The sequence below is a fragment of the Meriones unguiculatus genome, chromosome 8 (assembly GCF_030254825.1).
Source record: "Meriones unguiculatus strain TT.TT164.6M chromosome 8, Bangor_MerUng_6.1, whole genome shotgun sequence".
Classification (NCBI taxonomy): Eukaryota; Metazoa; Chordata; class Mammalia; order Rodentia; family Muridae; genus Meriones; species Meriones unguiculatus.
The window spans coordinates 25,213,108-25,231,857 of NC_083356.1; the positions used below are offsets into that span (position 1 = coordinate 25,213,108).

General features: G+C 48.6%; 1 protein-coding gene across 1 annotated transcript; it reads left to right on the forward strand.

The window, feature by feature from the left end:
* The first annotated feature begins 1,562 nt into the window (after positions 1-1,562).
* LOC110562835 (gasdermin-D-like) lies at positions 1,563-5,704 on the forward strand. Its single transcript, XM_021659720.2, has 11 exons — positions 1,563-1,614; positions 2,449-2,669; positions 2,886-3,078; positions 3,332-3,500; positions 3,745-3,847; positions 4,061-4,114; positions 4,415-4,483; positions 4,610-4,782; positions 4,857-5,001; positions 5,101-5,174; positions 5,308-5,704. The coding sequence occupies exons 2-11, from the start codon at positions 2,453-2,455 to the stop codon at positions 5,593-5,595; spliced, it is 1,485 nt and encodes a 494-aa protein (XP_021515395.1). The 5' UTR covers positions 1,563-1,614; positions 2,449-2,452; the 3' UTR covers positions 5,596-5,704.
* Positions 5,705-18,750: the final 13,046 nt, after the last annotated feature.

Sequence of the window (18,750 nt, forward strand, 5' to 3'; positions counted from 1 at the left end):
AGGCCTGGGAGTGAGAGAGGGAATCAGCCGGCAAACAGCTTTCATCCATGCCATCTGCTACAACATGAGGTCCTGTGCTGACTTCCTCAAAGGTGAGGTAAAATAAACTCTTTCCCCACCAAGTTGCTTTTGGTTGGAGATTTTATCCCAGCAACAGGAAGCAAATGCAGACAGTCTGTGTGTGTTGTATGTATATGTGTTTATATCTGTGCATATAATATGGGTATGTTTATGTTTGTTTACTTATTCATACATTTCTGTGTGTAAGCCTGTGTGTTCATGTTTCTATAAGAGCATTGCAAGTGAGCATATCTGTAAGTATTGGTGCTTCTGTGTTTATGTGTGCTCGTTTGCACAGTGAATGTATTTGAGCATATCCGTGGGACACATGCCAGGCCAGGGATGTCCACTGCAGAAAATTACTCTGTCTGACAAACCAGGTCTTCAGTCTCTCCCTGGTCCTCTTCTAAGCAGGGCTGACCCTCCTGAGCCCTGCCCAGCCTTGCTCCTTATTTTTATCTCTCTGGTAGGGCTGAGACTCATAGCCAAACTTTGGGAAGAGTGCAGGGAATCCTATGAAAAAGGGGGAGACAGAAAGACCTGGAAGGGTCTGGAGCTCCACAAGGAGAACAACAGAACCAAAAAATCTGGGCCAAGGGGTTTTTTCTGAGACTGATACTCCAACCAAGGACCACTCATGTAGATAATCTAGAACCCCTGCTCAGATGTAGCCCATGGCAGCTCCGTCTCCAAATGGGCTCTCTAGTAAGGGGAACAGGGGCTGTCTGACATAAACTCAGTGGCTGGCTCCTTGATCACCTCACCCTGAGGGGGAGCAGCAGCCTTACCAGGCCACAGAGGAAGACTATGAAAGATAGTCCTGATGAGACTTGATAGGCTAGGGTCAGATGGAAGGGGAGGAGGACCTCCCCTATCAGTGGACTGGAGAAGGGGTATGGGAGGAGATGAGAGAAGGAGAGAGGGTGGGAGGAAAGGTGGGATTGGGAGGGGATGAAGGTGGGGCAACAGCTGGGATACAAAATGAATAAATTGTAATAAACAAAAAATATTAAAATTTTAAGTTCAGTATACAATGGCAAAAAAGGAAAAGGAAAAGAAGGGAAAAAAAGAAAACCTGCCAATGTATTCTAAAGCAGCTATCTCTGCTGTCTGCTGTAGCCCACCTGCAAGCCCCCCCCCCCAAACCCCCGGGGTTTGTTTCTCTACATTCTTACTACTAGTTACTTAGGAAGCCAACCAGCCTCGTGCAGTTGATGCTATCTAGTTTTGATTTGCATTTTCCTGATAACTAATGCTGTGCTTGCTGGGAATTGGTACAGTTGTGTATCTCTAGAGAAGTCCATTCAGATCTTTCACTACGGCCCAAGTGTTTAAGGAAGAAAAAGCGCTGTGCAGTTGTAGGTACTAAGACTAGATAAAAATGAAGCTCCCAATTACCAGGAGGTCCCCCGGGAGGAGGAGGAGGCTGGGCTGTTCCTGGAGGGAGGGCTTCTTAACACACTGCATCTGGGGCTGCAGCCTCACAGTTTCACTTTTGCGTCCTGACTTCCTGACGCCTCTCTGAGAAGCTCCAGTGGCTCCTTAGCTACCGAGGTGAGCAGACAAGAGACCCCTCTTCCGCCCCGCCTCCACACCTGAGGATGTCCTTGCTTACCTTGGTGGGCCCAGACACCTCAGCAGAGGTGAAGAACGCAGTGAGCCACCCCCTTACTCAGCCCTCTCAGAGCTGGGCTGCGCCTCCCCGGGCTCAGTCTGCTTTATGGCCTGGATGCATGCTTGTTGGGTGGGGAGTTCAGCCCTTCCCAGAAGCCTCTGGGAAGGCCAACCACTAGCCCATATAGTAGGGCCAGCCTGGTTTGGGCTTTATGCTGACTGACAAAAGGTCTCCCGACTTCTAGGCCACAGGCTAATCCCCTAGCCCTCAAGTCTCTCCCTGACCCCCAGAGACCTTCCTGGCTCATTCTCCACCATCAGCAGGCCCAGGGGCCCAGCTTCCTAGGGACTTGGACTGCTCCTCCACACTGCACAGGTTGTCTGTGGGGCCCACGCCTATTTCCACCAGGACGGGTGGCTCAGAGCTGTGCATGAGAGCCCTGGATGAAACCACTGAAATCTCAAATACTGCCTTTGCTGTGGGCTCCTATGCCAAGTCCCTCAGAAGGGGGCCCAGCCTTGGCCCTCAGCCAGGGAGGGCAACAGGTATCCTACACCTTAGCCATCAGCCAAGGACTGTGCACAAGAATTGATGGTGTGGATAGAGCAGGTCCTGCTGTAGGCTGCCTCCTCCTCCTCTCTCAAGTGCCCACAGCAGCAGAGACAGACAAGTGGGTCAGAAAGTGAGCACTGGGTCTGTATTGGTATAGTGGTCAGCCAGAATGTGCCAGGACTTAACAAGACTCTGTAGGGACCCAATCTATCTGCCCTCAGGATCATGTCATCAGCCTTTGTGAGTGTGGTCAGGAGTGTAATCAAAGAGGTGGACCAGAGGGGAGAGCTCATCCGAGTGGACAGCCTGCGGAACTCTACCAGCATCAGGCCCTACTGCCTCCTGAGCAGGAAACCCTCAACCTCATGGTTCTGGAAACCCCGTTATACATGTGTCAACCTGTCAATCAAGGACATCCTGGAACCCAGTGCTCCAGAACCAGGTAGGGCCTTCACAGCTGCACTCACACCCTGCTCTGGGAGGGTGGGCTGAGGGTGGGAGAGTGGGCTGAGCCCAGCCTGCTATCTTACTGGGCTCTATCAGCTCTGCTCCTCTGGCCCTATTTCCAGAGTAGGGGGTTCTTTAAAGGTCCCACTGCTACAGAGGAAAGACAAGCAGTGGCTAGTGGAACGGGAGCTTAGAGTTGGTCTTTTTTCAGAGCCGGAGTGTCGTGGCCGCTTCCATTTCTCTGATGTCGTCGACAGGAACGTTCAGGGCAGTGTGGGGCTGTCAGGCACAGGACAGGGGAAAATTTCTGGTGGGGCCGCAGTGTCCCACAGTTCCAGTGCCTCTGTGAACGTGCATCTACTGCGTGTGGCTCAGAACACCTGGGAGATGCTTCAGCATGAGAGGTGAAGCCCTGGTGGGATGAAGGTAGACTGGTGTGCCTGCTTCCCCCTGTTTGAGCTGGTCCTACTCCCCCAACCACCTGGACATGGTTGGAAACACGCTGGGAAGGTACCCAAGCCCGGCATCCACAGATTCCTGGACTCCCTGGCCTTTTTCGTCCCACCTGTCAGCAGAACCGTAGGGAGGGAGGGAGGGAGGGAGGGAGGGAGGGAGGGAGGGAGGGAAGCTCATCTGTGGGGCACGATCTTTCTGTAGGCACCTGAGGCAGCCTGAACACAAAATCCTGCAAGAGCTTCGGAATCGTAGGCATAACGTGTTTGTGGTGACGGAGGTGCTACAGACACAGGAGGAGATGCAGGTCACGCGGACCCACAACCGGAAGGGCTCAGGCCAGTTTGCAGTGCTTGGAGCCATAAGCTTGCAGGTGTGTGGCTAGCCATGGCCCTTGCCTGGCCCCACTTGGGCACAAGGAAGAACAGGACTCTCAGAGGCCACAGGGGGAGCATCCCAGGTGCTGGTGGCCTGAGCTCTTCTAAGACCCTTCCAGAAGCACCCCATGGCTCCACTTGCCCAGCTATCTGGAATGGCAGTTATCAGCAGTAAGCCCGTCACCAGCATCCACCCAGAGCTATTTACTCTACATCTCTGCGCCTATATCTATCCTTCAGGGTGAAGGCCAGGGTCACCGAAACCAGAAGAAGATGGTGACCATTCCTGCCGGCAGCATCCTGGCATTCCAAGTGGCCCAGCTGCTCATTGACCCTAAATGGGGTGAGTGGAGAGGGGCTGACTCTAGAGCCCAGACTATGTGGCAGAGAAGCAGGAAATCTGGGAGGCTTCAGCTAGCCAGGGATGCCTGATCTCTGAGACAGTATGGTCAATGTGCTAATGTGTGTGTAGGGGCATAGCGGGAGGTTCTCAGGGGGTCCCAGGAGCCTTGGGGATAAGGGAGTTGGTGACCTGCTTGCTTCTTCCTGCTGCCAGATATCCTTCTCCTTCCTGATGAGAATGAGAGGACCTTTGAGCTGCCCTCCTCAGGTGAGGCCCCCAGACCCTCTGACGTGACGAGATGTTGTGCTGAGGACATGCAGTGGTCAGCCTCCTTCAGAGGTGGGCACACCCTACACATACACACATACACAATGAGTGATACCCAATACAGGTGATGCCTCTAGGCCTGTTTAGTCCTCAACTGTCCTGGGCCGCCAGTAGCACAGAAGGGATGGAGCTGGGGTTGGAGCAGGGAAAATCTCAGCCCACTTTAGAATGAGACAATGATCCCTGGGTCCCTACACAAAACATCCCTTCCCCTCTCCACCATCTTCATTCCTTGCCTAGGCCACAGAAAATCCTATAGGATGGATGTCGCACTACAACCCATCTGTGAACAATTAAAAGCCGGGTTAGGTCAGTACCCACATGACCACCCTGGGACTCCCTGGGTCCTGACTCTGCTCCCTGGATCTACCCTTCCTAACCAATGTTCCCAAAGACCTTAAAGGCATCAGGTGGTGCTTCTCTCTGGCCCTACAGATGGATACCAAGTGCGATCTTTGACCATGAACGACTTCCGAGGCCTGTGTGCAGAGGTGAAGGCTGCCTCCACAAGGCTGGAATACTTCGACATGGAGTTGAGACAAGAGCTACTAGTGAACATTGGGAAGATTTTACAGGACCAGCCCAGCATGGAAGCCTTGGAGGCCGTGGTGAGTGAGAGTGTGGGAGGTGGACAGGGCCTGCCCGAGCCTACCCAACCTCACTTACCCTACCCATAACTCAGCTAGAGCAGGGCCTGTACAGTGGCAAAAAGGTGGAGCCTCTGGATGGCCCAGCAGGCAGCATCCTGGAGTGTCTGGTGCTCTCCTCTGGAACCCTGGTGATGGAAGTTGCTGCCCCTGTCTTCTACCTGTTGGAAGCACTGGCTGGTGAGCAGCCCATGGTGGGATTAGTACTGGACAGGAGGGGAGGACTAGGTTCCGTATTGGGCATTCTGGAACCCTGTCTCAGCCCAGATCTCTCCCCAGTGCTGAGTGAAACCCAGCAGCAGCTGCTGGCTATGTCTCTGGAGGCAACGGTGCTATCAAAGCAGCTGGAGTTGGTGAGAGGGCATGGCACCGGGGATTTAGTGGGGCCCTGGGTACAGCTGGGAAGGTTTACACGGGCTGGCGCAGTATCTCCGGGGCTCAGACTACAATCCTCATCTGCAACCTCTTCCCCTCCTCTGCTGGTAGGTGAAGCATATTTTGGAATGGACCACCCCATGGCATAAGCAGAGTTGTGTGTCTCTGCCCTTGAGGCTCCTCGGGGACAGCTGGGATGAGGAGGCTCCCACCTGGGTCTTGCTAGAAGAATGTGGCCTAAGGCTGCAGGTGAACACCCCCCAGGTGCACTGGGAACCTGTGTCTCAGGACCCCATGTGTGCACTCTACACCTGCCTGGCCCTATTGTTGACTCTAAGCCAGAACCTTGCTAGCCTACAGGGCTCCCTTCCCCTAACATCCTCATTCACTGTCCTCTAGTTAGTACAGAAACTTGCCTAGCCCAGCCTCCAGGGAAGCCAAGAGTCCAATTCAATCACAGGGCTAGAATGCAATGAAGCCCAAGAGTTGGAAAAATGTAATAAATATACAGAGAAAACAATAGTGACTGAGTTTTTTTGAGGGGTCCTGGATCATTGGTAGGATGGGAAGGGGTGAGGTCTGCCCACACAGAATGAATGGATAGGAAGGCCATCGCCTCAATCCTGCCACCCTGTGAGGGCGAAGTGAGACTGTCCTGTTGTGTGACAGGCCTTTCCTGGGGAGACACGAACAAACATCTACTCACTCCATGTCTTAGTTAGGGTTTCTATTGCTGTGAAGAGACACCATGACCAGGCAACTCTTAAAAGGGAAAACATTTCACTGGCTACAGTTTCAGAGGTTGAGTCTGTTATCATCACGGTGGGAAGCATGGCAGTGTGCAGGCAGACATGGGCTGGAGAAGGAGCTGAGAGGTCTACATCTTGACCTGCAGGCAGCAGAATGAGACTGAGTGTCACACTGGGTGTAGGTTGAGCATATGAGACCATAAAGCCTGTCCCCATGGTGACACACTTCCTCCAACAAGACCACATCTACTCCAACAAGGCCACACCTATTTCAACAAAGCCACACCTCCTAATAGTTCCACTACCTATGGGCCAAGCATTCAAAAACATGAGTCTATGGGGGCCATTTCTATTCAGACCTCCACACCCCAGTCAGGAAACCAAGGACAGACCAAATCATTTACATGACTGGCCTGTCCTGCAGTCCTGCAGGACGCAGGACGGGCCAGTCAAGCAGGGTCCAACTGAAAGAGGGAGTGGGAATGAGAGGGGCAGAGACTCGAACAATGGGGTCAAGACACGTTTCTGATCAAGACTCTTTTATTAGACACTCAATCAACTCTTTTAAAGCAAAAGACCATGAGCAACTTTCTCACGATAACAGCTCATCTGTTTCACTTTGGCAAAACGTCTGAGGATTCACTCAAGGTTACACAAAGTTTGTGATCTAGTTCTCAGTACCAGAGTACCCTGCTGGAGAAGCTGCCAAGGTCAGTTTCGGAGAAACTGAGCTTTAGATTAAGCCCATGTTTGCCAAGGCCAAGAGGCAAATTCCATCACTAGACTCCTTCACATGACCACAGTCCAGTTTGGTGAAGCATCTAAATTTATTGGTATTACTTACAGGAGTGTGGGTGAGGGATTACTTACAAGAGCCAAAATGGCTCAAAGACAGTTGCAACACCAAAGGGTTTCAGCAGGAGGGGCTCATGAAAGTTGGAAACCTGGAACACATTTTACATGGCGGCTTGGAGAGGATCCTTTCCACGTGACTCTGGTCTAACCCTCTTCCAGGCATCTCAGCTGGTCTTTGTTCCTTCTAGGCAGTTCTGCTGACCTCTGCTTCCACCTGGCAACCGGGCTTGCCTGGGAGTGACACTTTGCAGACTTTATTGTTCCTGTCGTCTTGGGAAGGGAGGGGCTTAGTGAACATGGCTTTCTTCCTGCCTCGAGGAGCTTTCTGCTACACCACACCTGGGGCGTGGACACATGGACATGGCCATAGCCTGGCGTGCCCACACCTGCTTTCCCCGAAAAGATGCACAGAACAGAACAACTTCCTCTTCAGCATAAGCATATAAGGACTCATCTTGTCCCCCTCTCCCAGGCCCAGCCATGGTAGGAACAGACTGCTGTCAGGTTCCTTCGTTGCTGTTTTCAAGTTCTTTCCGGGATGTTTGTGTGCTCTCAAGACGTGTTGCTGGACTGAGCAGTTCTCTACCAGGACCCCGCCCAAATCAAGAAGATCATTCACATTTCTGACTCTAGGGACTTGTAGGCCCTCTCTATTGAACCAGATGGGCCCTACATACAGTATTAGCCTGGTTTGGTTTCTCTGTGGTGAAGTCTGGGCACTGGCCCGGATGGGAGGGTATGTTTAGGTTTGTTTACTTATTTGTACATTTGTGCGTGTAAGCCTGTGTGTTCATGTTTCTATACGAGCATTGCAAGTGAGCATATCTGTAAGTACTGGTGCATCTGTGTTTATGTGTGCTCGTTTGCACAGTGAATGTATTTGAGCGTATCTGTGGGACACATGCCAGGCCAGGGATGTCCACTGCAGAAAATTACTCTGTCTTACAAACCAGGTCTTCGGTCTCTCCCTGGTCCTCTTCTAAGCAGGGCTGACCCTCCTGAGCCCCCTGCCCAGCCTTGCTCCTTATTTTTATCTCTCTATTAGGGCTATCTCTAGTCCAGGGACAGTGGGACATGGTCTTTTTTGTTTGTTTGTTTGTTTTTTGAGACCGTCTCTTTTGTGTTGTCCTGGATGCCCTGGAACTCACCATGTAGACCAGACTGACTTGAAACTCATGGAAATCCTCCTGCTCTTGTCTCCTGAGAGCTGGGATTAAGCACATGAGCCACCACACCCTGCCAGTAGTGGCCTTTTGAGTGCAGGGTGGGCTTTATCTGGTGGGTTTTAGCAGGGTTTGATGCGCTCCGCCTTACCTTTCATTTTTCAGTTTTAAAATACTTGACTTACATCTGATGTGTTTGCTTGTGTGTGTATTCACCTGTGTGCGTGTGTGCACATATGTGTGCATGAACTACAGTGGGTTTGTTGAGGTTAGAGAACCACCTTCCAGACTTGCTGTGGGGCTCAAACTCAGGTCCTCAGTCTTGGGGACTGGCCCGTGTCCCCTGAACCACCTTGCTGCTCTCTGGTTTGCTTTTTTAGAAGACCAGTGTGTGGGCAGTCAGGGCTAGCTGAGGCACAGAGGCCAGGTAGGTGCCATGCACAGGGAAGGCAAAACAGGCTGTGGCATACTATGTGTGCCATCCGCAGACAGTGGCCTGAAGTAGCCCTGGCTGGAGGCGGGTACTCCTGGTGTGCACTCCTTATTCACATTTCAGTTCTTTAATAATAACCCCAAACCAAAAGTGCTGGGCTTGTTGGCTTCGGACAGCCAGTCTGAGAGGACAGGTGAATAAGCACAAAAGGCAGGCATTTGTGTATGGGCAGGGCCAGTCCCCATTCATGGGCTGAGGGCCCCTTGTTCCTCTTGAGGGTCAAGGAATCTAGGGCACATTGCTGCAACTTCCAGACATCCCATGTTACAGGCTTCCTCCTTCTGATTAGATTATGGGGTTTGAGACAGAGGCGATGGGGGTGACCAAGGCTACCTACCTGCGCACTTTTGAGTTCAGAGATAGAGTGGTCTTTGTGGTTGAACTGTTTCCAGGGCATCTGGAGAGAGATGAGTCATTTAGACAAGATGAGTCCTTCTATGGTTGTGCTGAAGAGGAAGCTTTACTGCACACCCTGGCCTGCCAGAATTGGTGCTGGGCCAAGAACTGTGGCACTGGGCCAATAATGGCAATGAACTTCAGGGAACAATGACCCTGGCCACAGAGCAGGGACAGGTTGTGGAACATAGGAAGGGACTCTGGAGTAGACCAGTGGCCAGCCTGGGCTGGGGGTGGAGAGCATAGTCAGGTTGCTGCAACCCAAGGACCTAGGAATGGGAGGGAGGAGAAGGGAGGAGCCTCTATCTGGTTCCTAAGCTCTTGGTTGAGCTGCCTGGTGGATCCTGAGGGAGGGAGGCACCACCTTGCCTCTTTCTCCAGCCCTTCAGCTTTCAGTTGGTCCTGTAGGCAGCACTGTGTGGCTGAGGGGAAGCTGGGCAGGCAGCAGCAATGGGATAGACCCTTTGGGTCCAAATAAGATGGAGTGAGTGTGTCGTTTCTGAGGGGTCAAGGTAAGATGCAGTACCCAGGGTCCTGAGGGAAAGAGTGCAGGAAAAGTGGCCTACCAGCGTCCCCTGGAGACAGGCAGTGGATGTTACAGGGGGTCCCTGTTGCCTCATGTAACCCAGGCCCACCTGCTGGTGCCTATTCCTGGCACATCCTTCTCATCCTTTTGGGGGAGAAGTCAGATCCCAGTACCAGCTGGATAAGTAGAAAGGGCACAGTGCCCTGTGTCCCCCACAACCCAGCCCCAACAGCGTTTCTCCTAGGTTTTTCTATCAGGCACTGCTTTGGGAGTAGGGCTTGTTTTTTATCGATTGTGAGGCCTGGAATTTAGCAGGTGGAAGACTGGAAGGTGAGGTTGAGGCAGGATAGAAAAACAGAAAATTACGGGGACATGGGAAGGGACAGGACCCCCTCATTCACCTTGGAGTTAGATTGAAGCCTCTCACCAGCTGAGGAGCAAGACTAATATTTGCAGTAAAGGCTGATGATATAGAGATAATATGGTCATATATAGATACTTAATATGTTAAGGTAGCTCTGCCAGGCCTAAGGCCTGAATATGTATTACTTTGGCTAGGCCCTCACTCTTTTCCTTGTTAGTTGTGTGTGTATGTGTGTGTGTGTTGGGGGGTGAGGATGGTACTTTCAGGTGTCAAAGAAGCAAAAAGCTTGAAGAGATGAGAATGAAAACCTGGTGCAGATTGACTTGTTGGTCTGGCTCAGACTTCAGGGCTAATGCCAGGCAGTTCATTGTCAGTACATTTAAAACACAGTACAGTCTGGGAAAAGGTTTTCAGGCAACAACCAGTCCAATCAGCCCAATTCCAGATGCGAAATAAAGCATAAGGTGTGACTACATAGAAACTCCTTTACAAAGCACAAGTGTGGGTTCTATGGCTAAAAGCCTAGTAGCTAATGTGGTCTTTGACTGGCAGGGTATAAACATCAGTAGGCCATAAAGTGCATGTGACATCTCCCCTAAAGATGTAATGGTAATGGTCCAACGAGGGAAGAGTCTGGGATAATCATTCTGGAGAATTTGGGTGAGGTCGGCCTCTATAGTAAAAGGTGGGTGAGGTCTGCTTCCACATATAGCAAAGATGTAACCAGGTTGTTATTTTTTGTTTGTTTGTTTGAGAAAGTTTTTTTTTTTTTGTGTGTGTGTGTGTGTGTGTGTAGCCTTGGCTGTTCTAGACTTGATTGTAGACCAGGCTGGCCTTGAACTCACAGAGATCTGCCTGCCTCTGGGATTACAGGAACACACCGGTGTTAGAGGTCAACAGGTTATTAACAAAATCCACTCCCAGCATTTTGGGTGGGAAAAGAGCTATTTCACCTTCTCCATTGTGTTTCATCTCCCTGGTTTCCCTAGTGATCTTCGGGCACAAGGACTTTTGTGCCCCCAACAAATTGTCCCCAGGAACCATCTGGTGGCCTCATTTAGGTTTCTTAGAAACTTTTTTTTTAAAGAAAATTTCAAATTCAACCAAGATCTAATATATGATTATTGTAAAGCAGCCTGGTATGACTATCCCTTGACAAGCTCTCGCCCACTCTTGAGTATGTCTTACTTTGAACGATCTTCTTTGAGATCCTCCTGTCATGCTTTCCTTCTGGACGCCTCTCTTTCTCTTAATTCTACTACCTAACCCTATATTAAAATATATGTATCATAGCCCATGTCTGGTTCACATTGACTAGTCCTGTAATTCTTTAATGTGTCAAAGGTACAAATCCCGATTTGGTCAGAGTTGAGGTTCCTAAAAGTCTAAGGGAACTCTTCAGGTAGCTGAGGGTGACACTGGGGGCTAAGCTGTATCTCCTGTCTTTGATTTTACAAAATACTGGCCAGTTCATACTATCCACATATCCCCAAGAGCCTGGTAGAATGCCCCATTCTAGGGTCAAGGATGCCAAATTTAACCTAAATAACACAAATTCTCCCAAAAGAAAAAGTGTTTGTTTGGCAAGAAGTTTTTGTTGTTTTTTGTTTGTGTTTGTTTTTCCAGACAGGGTTTCTCTGTGTAGCCCTGGCTATCCTGGAATTCAATCTGTAGATCTTGCTGGCCTCAAACTCAGACCTACCTGCCTGAGTGCTGGGATAAAGGTATATGCCACCACTTTTGCTTGGTAAGAAGTTTTTAAAAGGAGAAATGTGTGTGGACTGTTTAGACACAAGTTGACTGGTCTCAGAAACCCAGGGTGTGGCTTGACAGCAGCAATTGATGGAGGTGGCTCTGCTGTACTGTCCAAGCCATCTTATCTGAATTGTTTCAGTTACAAAAACTGGGCTTACAAAACACAGGCACTTGCAGATTGAAGAATTTCTGGGAAGGCTCCTGAGAAAATGACTGTCTCAGACACACGGGGATAAAGACTGTCTGTGTCTAATTTTACTGAGTCTGGCAAGAGGGAGCCCATCCTGAGATTATCCACCTTCACACTAACAAAATAAAGTAGTTCTGTGGGTGTAAGGAGCTTTGTAGCGGGGATTGGTGGGATGCTGGGTGCAGGGGCTCTCTCTGCACTTTGGGTAGTTTTTTTCAGTCACCCCTCTCTCAAGGAGGTATAGGACAGCCTGCCAAGGACTTTTTCCATGGAAGCGTTCAAGGAGTCACGCTTATCTGGTGGCCCCTGCTTGCTGACAGTTAGTGGTTGACCTCCTGTTGGACAGGAGGCTGGAGGGCCACACCCTGAGGGTGGAATGGAAAAATTCCCAAACGAAGTGCAGTATGAGTCCGTGGAGGGGAGAGCAGACACTTTTGAAAACAAAGTGTGTGTTTGGCAGGGTGCCAGGGGTGCACAGGTAACATGCACACAATGAATCTGGCACTCTGTCTGTGCTCTCCAGATTAAAAAAAGCTTTTAAAGTGGTGACACTTCTCAGCCTAGCTCCAGAACACACTTCACTGAGGCAGTATCTGGGAGGTCTTGGGAGTTAAAGTTGGGAAGATAGGCATGGCCAGGCCCAGGGTACACTCAAGGTGGTTTGGGACCAGATCGGGGTGAAGGTGGGAAGATCAGAGGAAGCCCTTGCATTCTAAGAGCTAGAAGGGAGTGTGGGAGGTGGTGAATAAAAGAAGAGGATGGAGAGGGACTAGAGAAAAAATGTCCCTTTGGAGAAGGAAAGGAAGGAGCTTATCACAGCATGGGCAATATGGATTTGTGACCCACAGCGTTATCTGCTTGCTGAAAGGCTATCTGTTCTCCACTGCAGCCTGCATTTGGTCATCTCTGCAAGCAGGCATGCTTCATGAAGAAAAAAGCATAGGCAGAGTAGGGCAATGGAGGCACATGCTTTTAATCCCAGCACTTGAGAGGCAAAGGCCGGTAGATCTCTGTGAGTTTGAGGCCAGCCGGGTCTACAAAAAGAGTTCCAGGACAGCTAGGGCTACATATAGAAACCCTGTCCTGAAAGACCAAAAAGAAAAAAAAATGGCAGAAAACCTGAGCAGCCCTTGGGGAGATGGCCACAAAGTACTGGCTCAGGGTGGTCAAGATGGGAGAAGGTAGAGCTACCCTCAAGCTGAGGGAGAGGAAGCTGAGCCAGCACCATGCAGTGGGTGCTGGAATAGACTTGCATTCTAAGTGAAGTGCTTGGCTTCAGGCGTTGACTATAGCTCTGTGTGTGATAGGGCTGTTGTGAAGACTGAACCTGTTACACCCAGGGGTGTGGGTGTGTAGTAGAGAGCCTGCTGAGGGCAAGGATTGGCCAATTTGTGTTTTCTTTTTTAATTTAATTTTTTTACTTTTATTTTTATGTGTGTGGGTGTTTTGCTTTCATGTTTTGCCATGCAGTGCTTTGGAGGCTAGAAGAGGGCATCAGCTCACTTGGGACTGGAGTTACAGAGAATCATGAGTGGCCGTGTGGATTCTGGGAATGGAACCTGGGTTCTCTGGAAGAGCAGCCAGTGCTCTCTCTCAACCACTGAGCCATCCATCTCTCCAGGGACATGTGCTTTTTAAGTTCATGACGGGAGATTCCAACTGTCATTCTTAGATAGCTTCCACTTCCTGTTCTGAGTTTTGTTGGGAGCTGTACCCATCACCACTCACATATACACATGTACACATCATGCTAATCTTCTGTAAAGAGCTGTAAACATATTACATGTTTCATATTCAGATTTCATAGACAACATGGTGCTTGATGTTTCTGATGTTAATCTTTGTATCTGCTTCATTGTTTCCTAAGAATAAGATACTCAGATGTTATCACTGGGCTAGAGACATGGCTCAACAGTTAAGAGCACACAATGCTCTGGTAGAAGAGCTGAGTTTGATTCCTAGCGTCCACATTGGGTGGCTGGGGACCACTTCTAACTCCATCTCTAGGGTGACCCCACGCATCTGGCCTCCATGAGCACCTTCACTCATGCTCACACACACCCATTCACACACATACATGCAAATAATCGGGGGGAAATAAAACTTTTAAAAAAGGTATCTATGGTCTTGACTCACATAGCAAACTACCCTTAAGAAAAACTACATGGCTCTCAACATAAGTGAATCACACAGTTCTGTTCCCGTGGTCAACACTGGATGTGGATTAAAAAAAACAAACAAACTTAATTTAGTAGTAGTAGTTGTTGTTGTGTGTGTGTGTGTGTGTTGTCAGAGCCCAAGAACTGCCACACAAACCACTCAGACTCTGGTCTCAGATATGGATGGTTTATTGAATATGTTTGTTGGCTAACCAGACAAACTATTATCAGCTAACTTTAAAGCTGATTGGTCCTAAGTGAGGTAAGTGAGGCAGTGCTTAGGGTCTTCTAGAGCATATCCAAAGTGTAGCCAGGGGTGTAGATGAGAAGGGTGCAACCAGAGTGTAGCCAAGTATGCAGACAACAAAGTATGAATTATGAGCAAATTGTAAGGCCAGCTTGACCCTCTGGCAGGGAATGTTAGTGTCAGCTATGAATAACTGCTTCTAGGAAACAGAGTTGAAAAGCTTGAAAATTTGTACTTAATTTCACTTTATAAACAAAATGGAAGCTGAATACAAAGATGACTACTGCTTTGTCAAAGAGCAGGCCTCAACAGTGTGACAGTGTGTGTGCCACAGAGTGCGTGTGAAAGGAATTGGTTCTCTTTTCCAGCACATGGGATCCAGAAATTGAACTCAGGTTGTCAGGCTTAGTGATAAGTGCCTTTACCCACTGAGCCATCTTCCCAGCCTGCAAAGTGGATTGCTTTTATCTTCAGTTTGACAAGTGTAACTGCCAACTAAGATCAGTCTGTAAAATAATTCAGACAGTGCCCATCTCATTGACAGTTGGCCATCCTTGGGAAAATCCACAATCCCTGTCCTTTCGGCAAGTGCTCAGGGCTCTGCTGCAGTCTCAGAACTGGATCCCAGGAGTAGAGGCTTCAGCCAGCACAGATAAGAACACACCTTAGTGCTGGGCCTCTGAGCCCATGGGGGCTTTACTGCAAGTAAATTGAAACTAAACTTAGTGGCTTAAAAATAATTTTAAAAAAAATTAGTGACTTAAAAAAATTAAAAAAAAAAATCTTCCCCTAATTCTGTGGGTGAGTCATTTGGGCAGGGCTCAGCAGAGAGGGGTTCATCTCCATTTCCTGGGGCATTGTTCAGGTTCTGTGCTCAGAAGGCAAGCAGTGGCTTCATGTGTGTGGCAGCTGGTTGCCTGTCAGTAGGGTCGGTGCTATTAAACAGGTGTCGGTCAACTGAAGCTGCTCTAGGGACTTAGACTGAAGTATCTCCCACGGACGGTAGGCTGAAGTTCAAGGACAGATGCTGTATCTGTCAGAGTTCCCTAAACGGGCAGAACTGACCATGAAGGCCTGGAGGATTCCTGGAGAGCTGTTGGTCTTGTGTACTTTGGAGGCCCAAAGAAATTAGTGAGCGATGCTGCAGCAACAGGATAGATGAAGTTGCCAGAGAGAGTGAGGGAAAGGAGGCAAAACCCAGCCTCCTTCTTCCACTTTCCCTTATCTGGGATGCCATCAGAAGCTGCCACCTAAGCTTAGGGTGAAGCTACCTGCTCAAATAGTCTGATCAATAACCCCGACAGCAGTGCCCAGATGCTTGTGGTATTGTTGATTCTAGATGCAGCCAAGATTAGCCATCACAGGTGCTTACATAGTTGGGCTCTTGGTGGTTTATCAAGCCCAGTGTTCTTGCTGTATCTTCACATGGCCTCTTCCCTTTGGATAACCATTTATTGTCAGAACTCCCCCTGATGACCTAATCGCCTACCAAAGACCCTGCTTCTTAACACATCACAAAGGACCAGGATTTCAGCATATGAATTTGTAGAAAGGAATTAAGTCATTTCGGAGTATGTGCTGTTTTTCCTTCCAGTGGGCCAGCCCTAACTTCTTCACCTGATGGCAGGAGACTTATGGGAAGTAAGACTAGACGAGGCCAATGCACAAGTGCTTCTGAAGACTACAGGTAGCGGGCAGTGTTAACAGACACCTTTGGTCCTAGCACTTGGGAGGTGGAGGCAGGTGGATTTCTGAGTTTCAGACTAGCTTGGTCTACAGAGTGAGTTCCAGGACAACATAGAAAAACCAAAAGAAATAGAGAAAAAAAAAAAAAACTTCAGGTAGAGGTCTAGAGAGACAACTCAGAGGTTAAGAGCACTTGTTGCTTATGCAGAGGACTCATGTTTGATTCCTAGCACCCACATGGCAGCTGGAAGCTCCTAAGCACCTGCAACTAGAGGTCCAGGTGATCTGATGCCTTCTTTCGGCTTCCTTAGGCATGTATGTGTGATGCATAGACACACATGCAGACAGAACATTCAAACACATCAAAAAAATAATCTTAAAGAAAGACTGCAAGTGGAGATTCTTTCTCACATATCTTGGGCTATTTCCTCTCTCTTCTCTGGGTTTGCCAAAGTCTAAGTCTCTTAAGTGCTGAGGGGCAGGGCCAATCCAAGGTCACCAATCTTGGCACGCAAGTCTCTCTGGCCACTCCCTTGGGTACATCTGGTTGAAAATGACTGGAAAGAATCAGAACATTCTAAAGTCCAGCTGAGACTGTGACAGTGAGGAGGCTTGGAGGTAGACAGACAGGACCGGGTAAAGAAGGAAGCAGGAAGCAAAGATGGTTCTGATAAATTCAACCTCTCCATTAAGATGTTCCCTCTGGGAGTGGCTTCTTCACCTTGCTTCCTGAAGCCTCTAGGTGGGCCATCCTCCTGCCTAGCCTCCCTGGCCTCTATTTGTTCTGATCTGGAAAGCCGGGCCTTTTAGTCTTGCTTGCAGACCTCTACCTCTTTTTCTCCTTTTTTTGTTTGTTTTTCAAAACAGGGTTTCTCTGTGAAGTCCTGGAACTCATTCTGTAGTCGAGGCTAGTCTGGAACTCAGAGATCCACCTGTCTCTGTCTCCCAAGGGCTAGTACCAAAGGCATGAGCCATCAATGACCTCTCTATCACAGAGGTCCTCACAGCACCCGTCATTGGATGGTACTCAGGCCATAGGTTGTGCCTTTGCCTGTGTGAACAGATGCTTCATTAGAAGCAGAGTTCATGTGAATCCTTGGAGCTGTGGACATTTCGCTCATATGGATACTTATAGAACTTGTGTTTGTTTATTTGTGAATGTGTGTTCCTGGAGGTTAGAGGTTAAGGGGTCAGTTTTCTCCTTCCACCATGTGAACTCTAGGGGTAGAAGTGAGATCATTAGGTTTGATGGTAAGCACCTGTACCCACTGGGTTATCTGGCCCTTTATACATTTAATTTTTTCTTTCTTGTTGAAGATACTTATTTGCTTTTGAGAAAAATGTTGACATTTAACTAGCACATTTCCCACTCCCTGTGTTCTTTATTGTTATAGAACTGAGTTCCACAGTCAGCCTGAAGAAATTTCCTTTAATTTTACTTATTATAAAGGCCTGTGGTAGATGTGTAAGAAATAAATTGTTATGGTTCATTTATGGTATGAGGTGAGCTTCTAGCTCACCACAGAGTCACAGATGAGCAGGTGGCTTGCTTAACTCAGAACTCTGAGAGTTCTGCTATGTGACTGACCCCATGATCAGAAATGGGAGAAATCTCAAGCTACAGAACATTCATTAGAGAAGGCTTTGCATCCTGGGTAATTTGGGAAGAGAGCTCTAGCAGAAGAATCTGAAGATTTTGCCATTTGGAATATCAGCCTGTGGGGAAGTAAGGGCAGGAGTTTCTCACAGTCAGGGGCTTTAACACCACTGTCTTGGACAGCAAACATAGTTCAGTGGTTAAGAACACTAGCTGCTTTCTCAGAGAACCAGGGTTCAATTTCCAGCACCCACATGGCAGCTCACAGTTATAATTTTCCTCCCACAGGACCCATCAGTCTTCTGGCCTCCTGGGGCACCAGGCACGAACATGCTGTAAAGACATATATGAAGGGAAAACACCTATACACACAAATAAACTTCAAAAACCAAGCAACAAACAAAACTGCACTGTTTTACAACAAATAGCATGCTGATGTTCCTTCCTGTATAAAAGCACTTCCCTGTAAATTACTAAAGTGAGGGTCTTGTTTGCCACAGTGTGTGTGAGTTGTGTGTGTATAGTGAAAGTTTTGGTTTCTTTAAAAACTCAGTTATGTTGTGTAAATATATTTTTGTTTTAATCCCAAGAGTGAAATATGGGGCTGCTTTTAGTTTGTCCACAGATGATAATTGCCTCAGAGAGGGACGTGGTCTTTTCCAGCTGCAGTTGGTTTAATCCTGAGGACTCTGAGAAAGTATAAAAACTAGAGCCCAGAGAGAGAATGCAAATCTGAGAAGGAAGAAGGCTGCTGCTTCGTTTGTTACTTCACTGGTTTGCTGACTGCTAGTTATCCTCATGACTGAAACTGGTACTGTCCCAAAGAACTCCACAACCCTAATCAGCAGAAACTAAGTCTAAAGAGACCTATGTCTTCTTCCGTTTCTAACCTTTCCCTCCTACCTAGGGTTGGGGGATTAGTAGGGAGGTAGAGGCTTCAGGAACCCCATAAATAAATAAAATAGTTAAAAAAAAAAGTAGTGCCTGTGTGTTTGTGTGTTATTGTTGTTACAGCATCTTAATGTGGGTGCTGGTGGTCCATGCCTTTCACCTTAGCACTTGGGAGGCAGAGGTAGGAGGATATCTGTGAGTTGAAGGCCAGCCTGGTCTATAGTTGAGAGTTCTAGGGCAGCCAGGAATACATAGAGAAACCCTGTCTGGGGTGGAGGTGGACAAGGAATAAAAGGGTCTTACTACGGTGCTCAAGCAGGCCTTGTAGTACTTCCTGCTTCAGCCTCCTGAGTAGCTAGGATTCTGGCATACAAATACACCTCTTTGACAGTCCCTACAATGCCCACACCCAACACAAATATCCTCCAGTCTGCACTTCCTGAGTACTGAAATTCTGTGCTGGAGTCACCATGTCCAGTGATC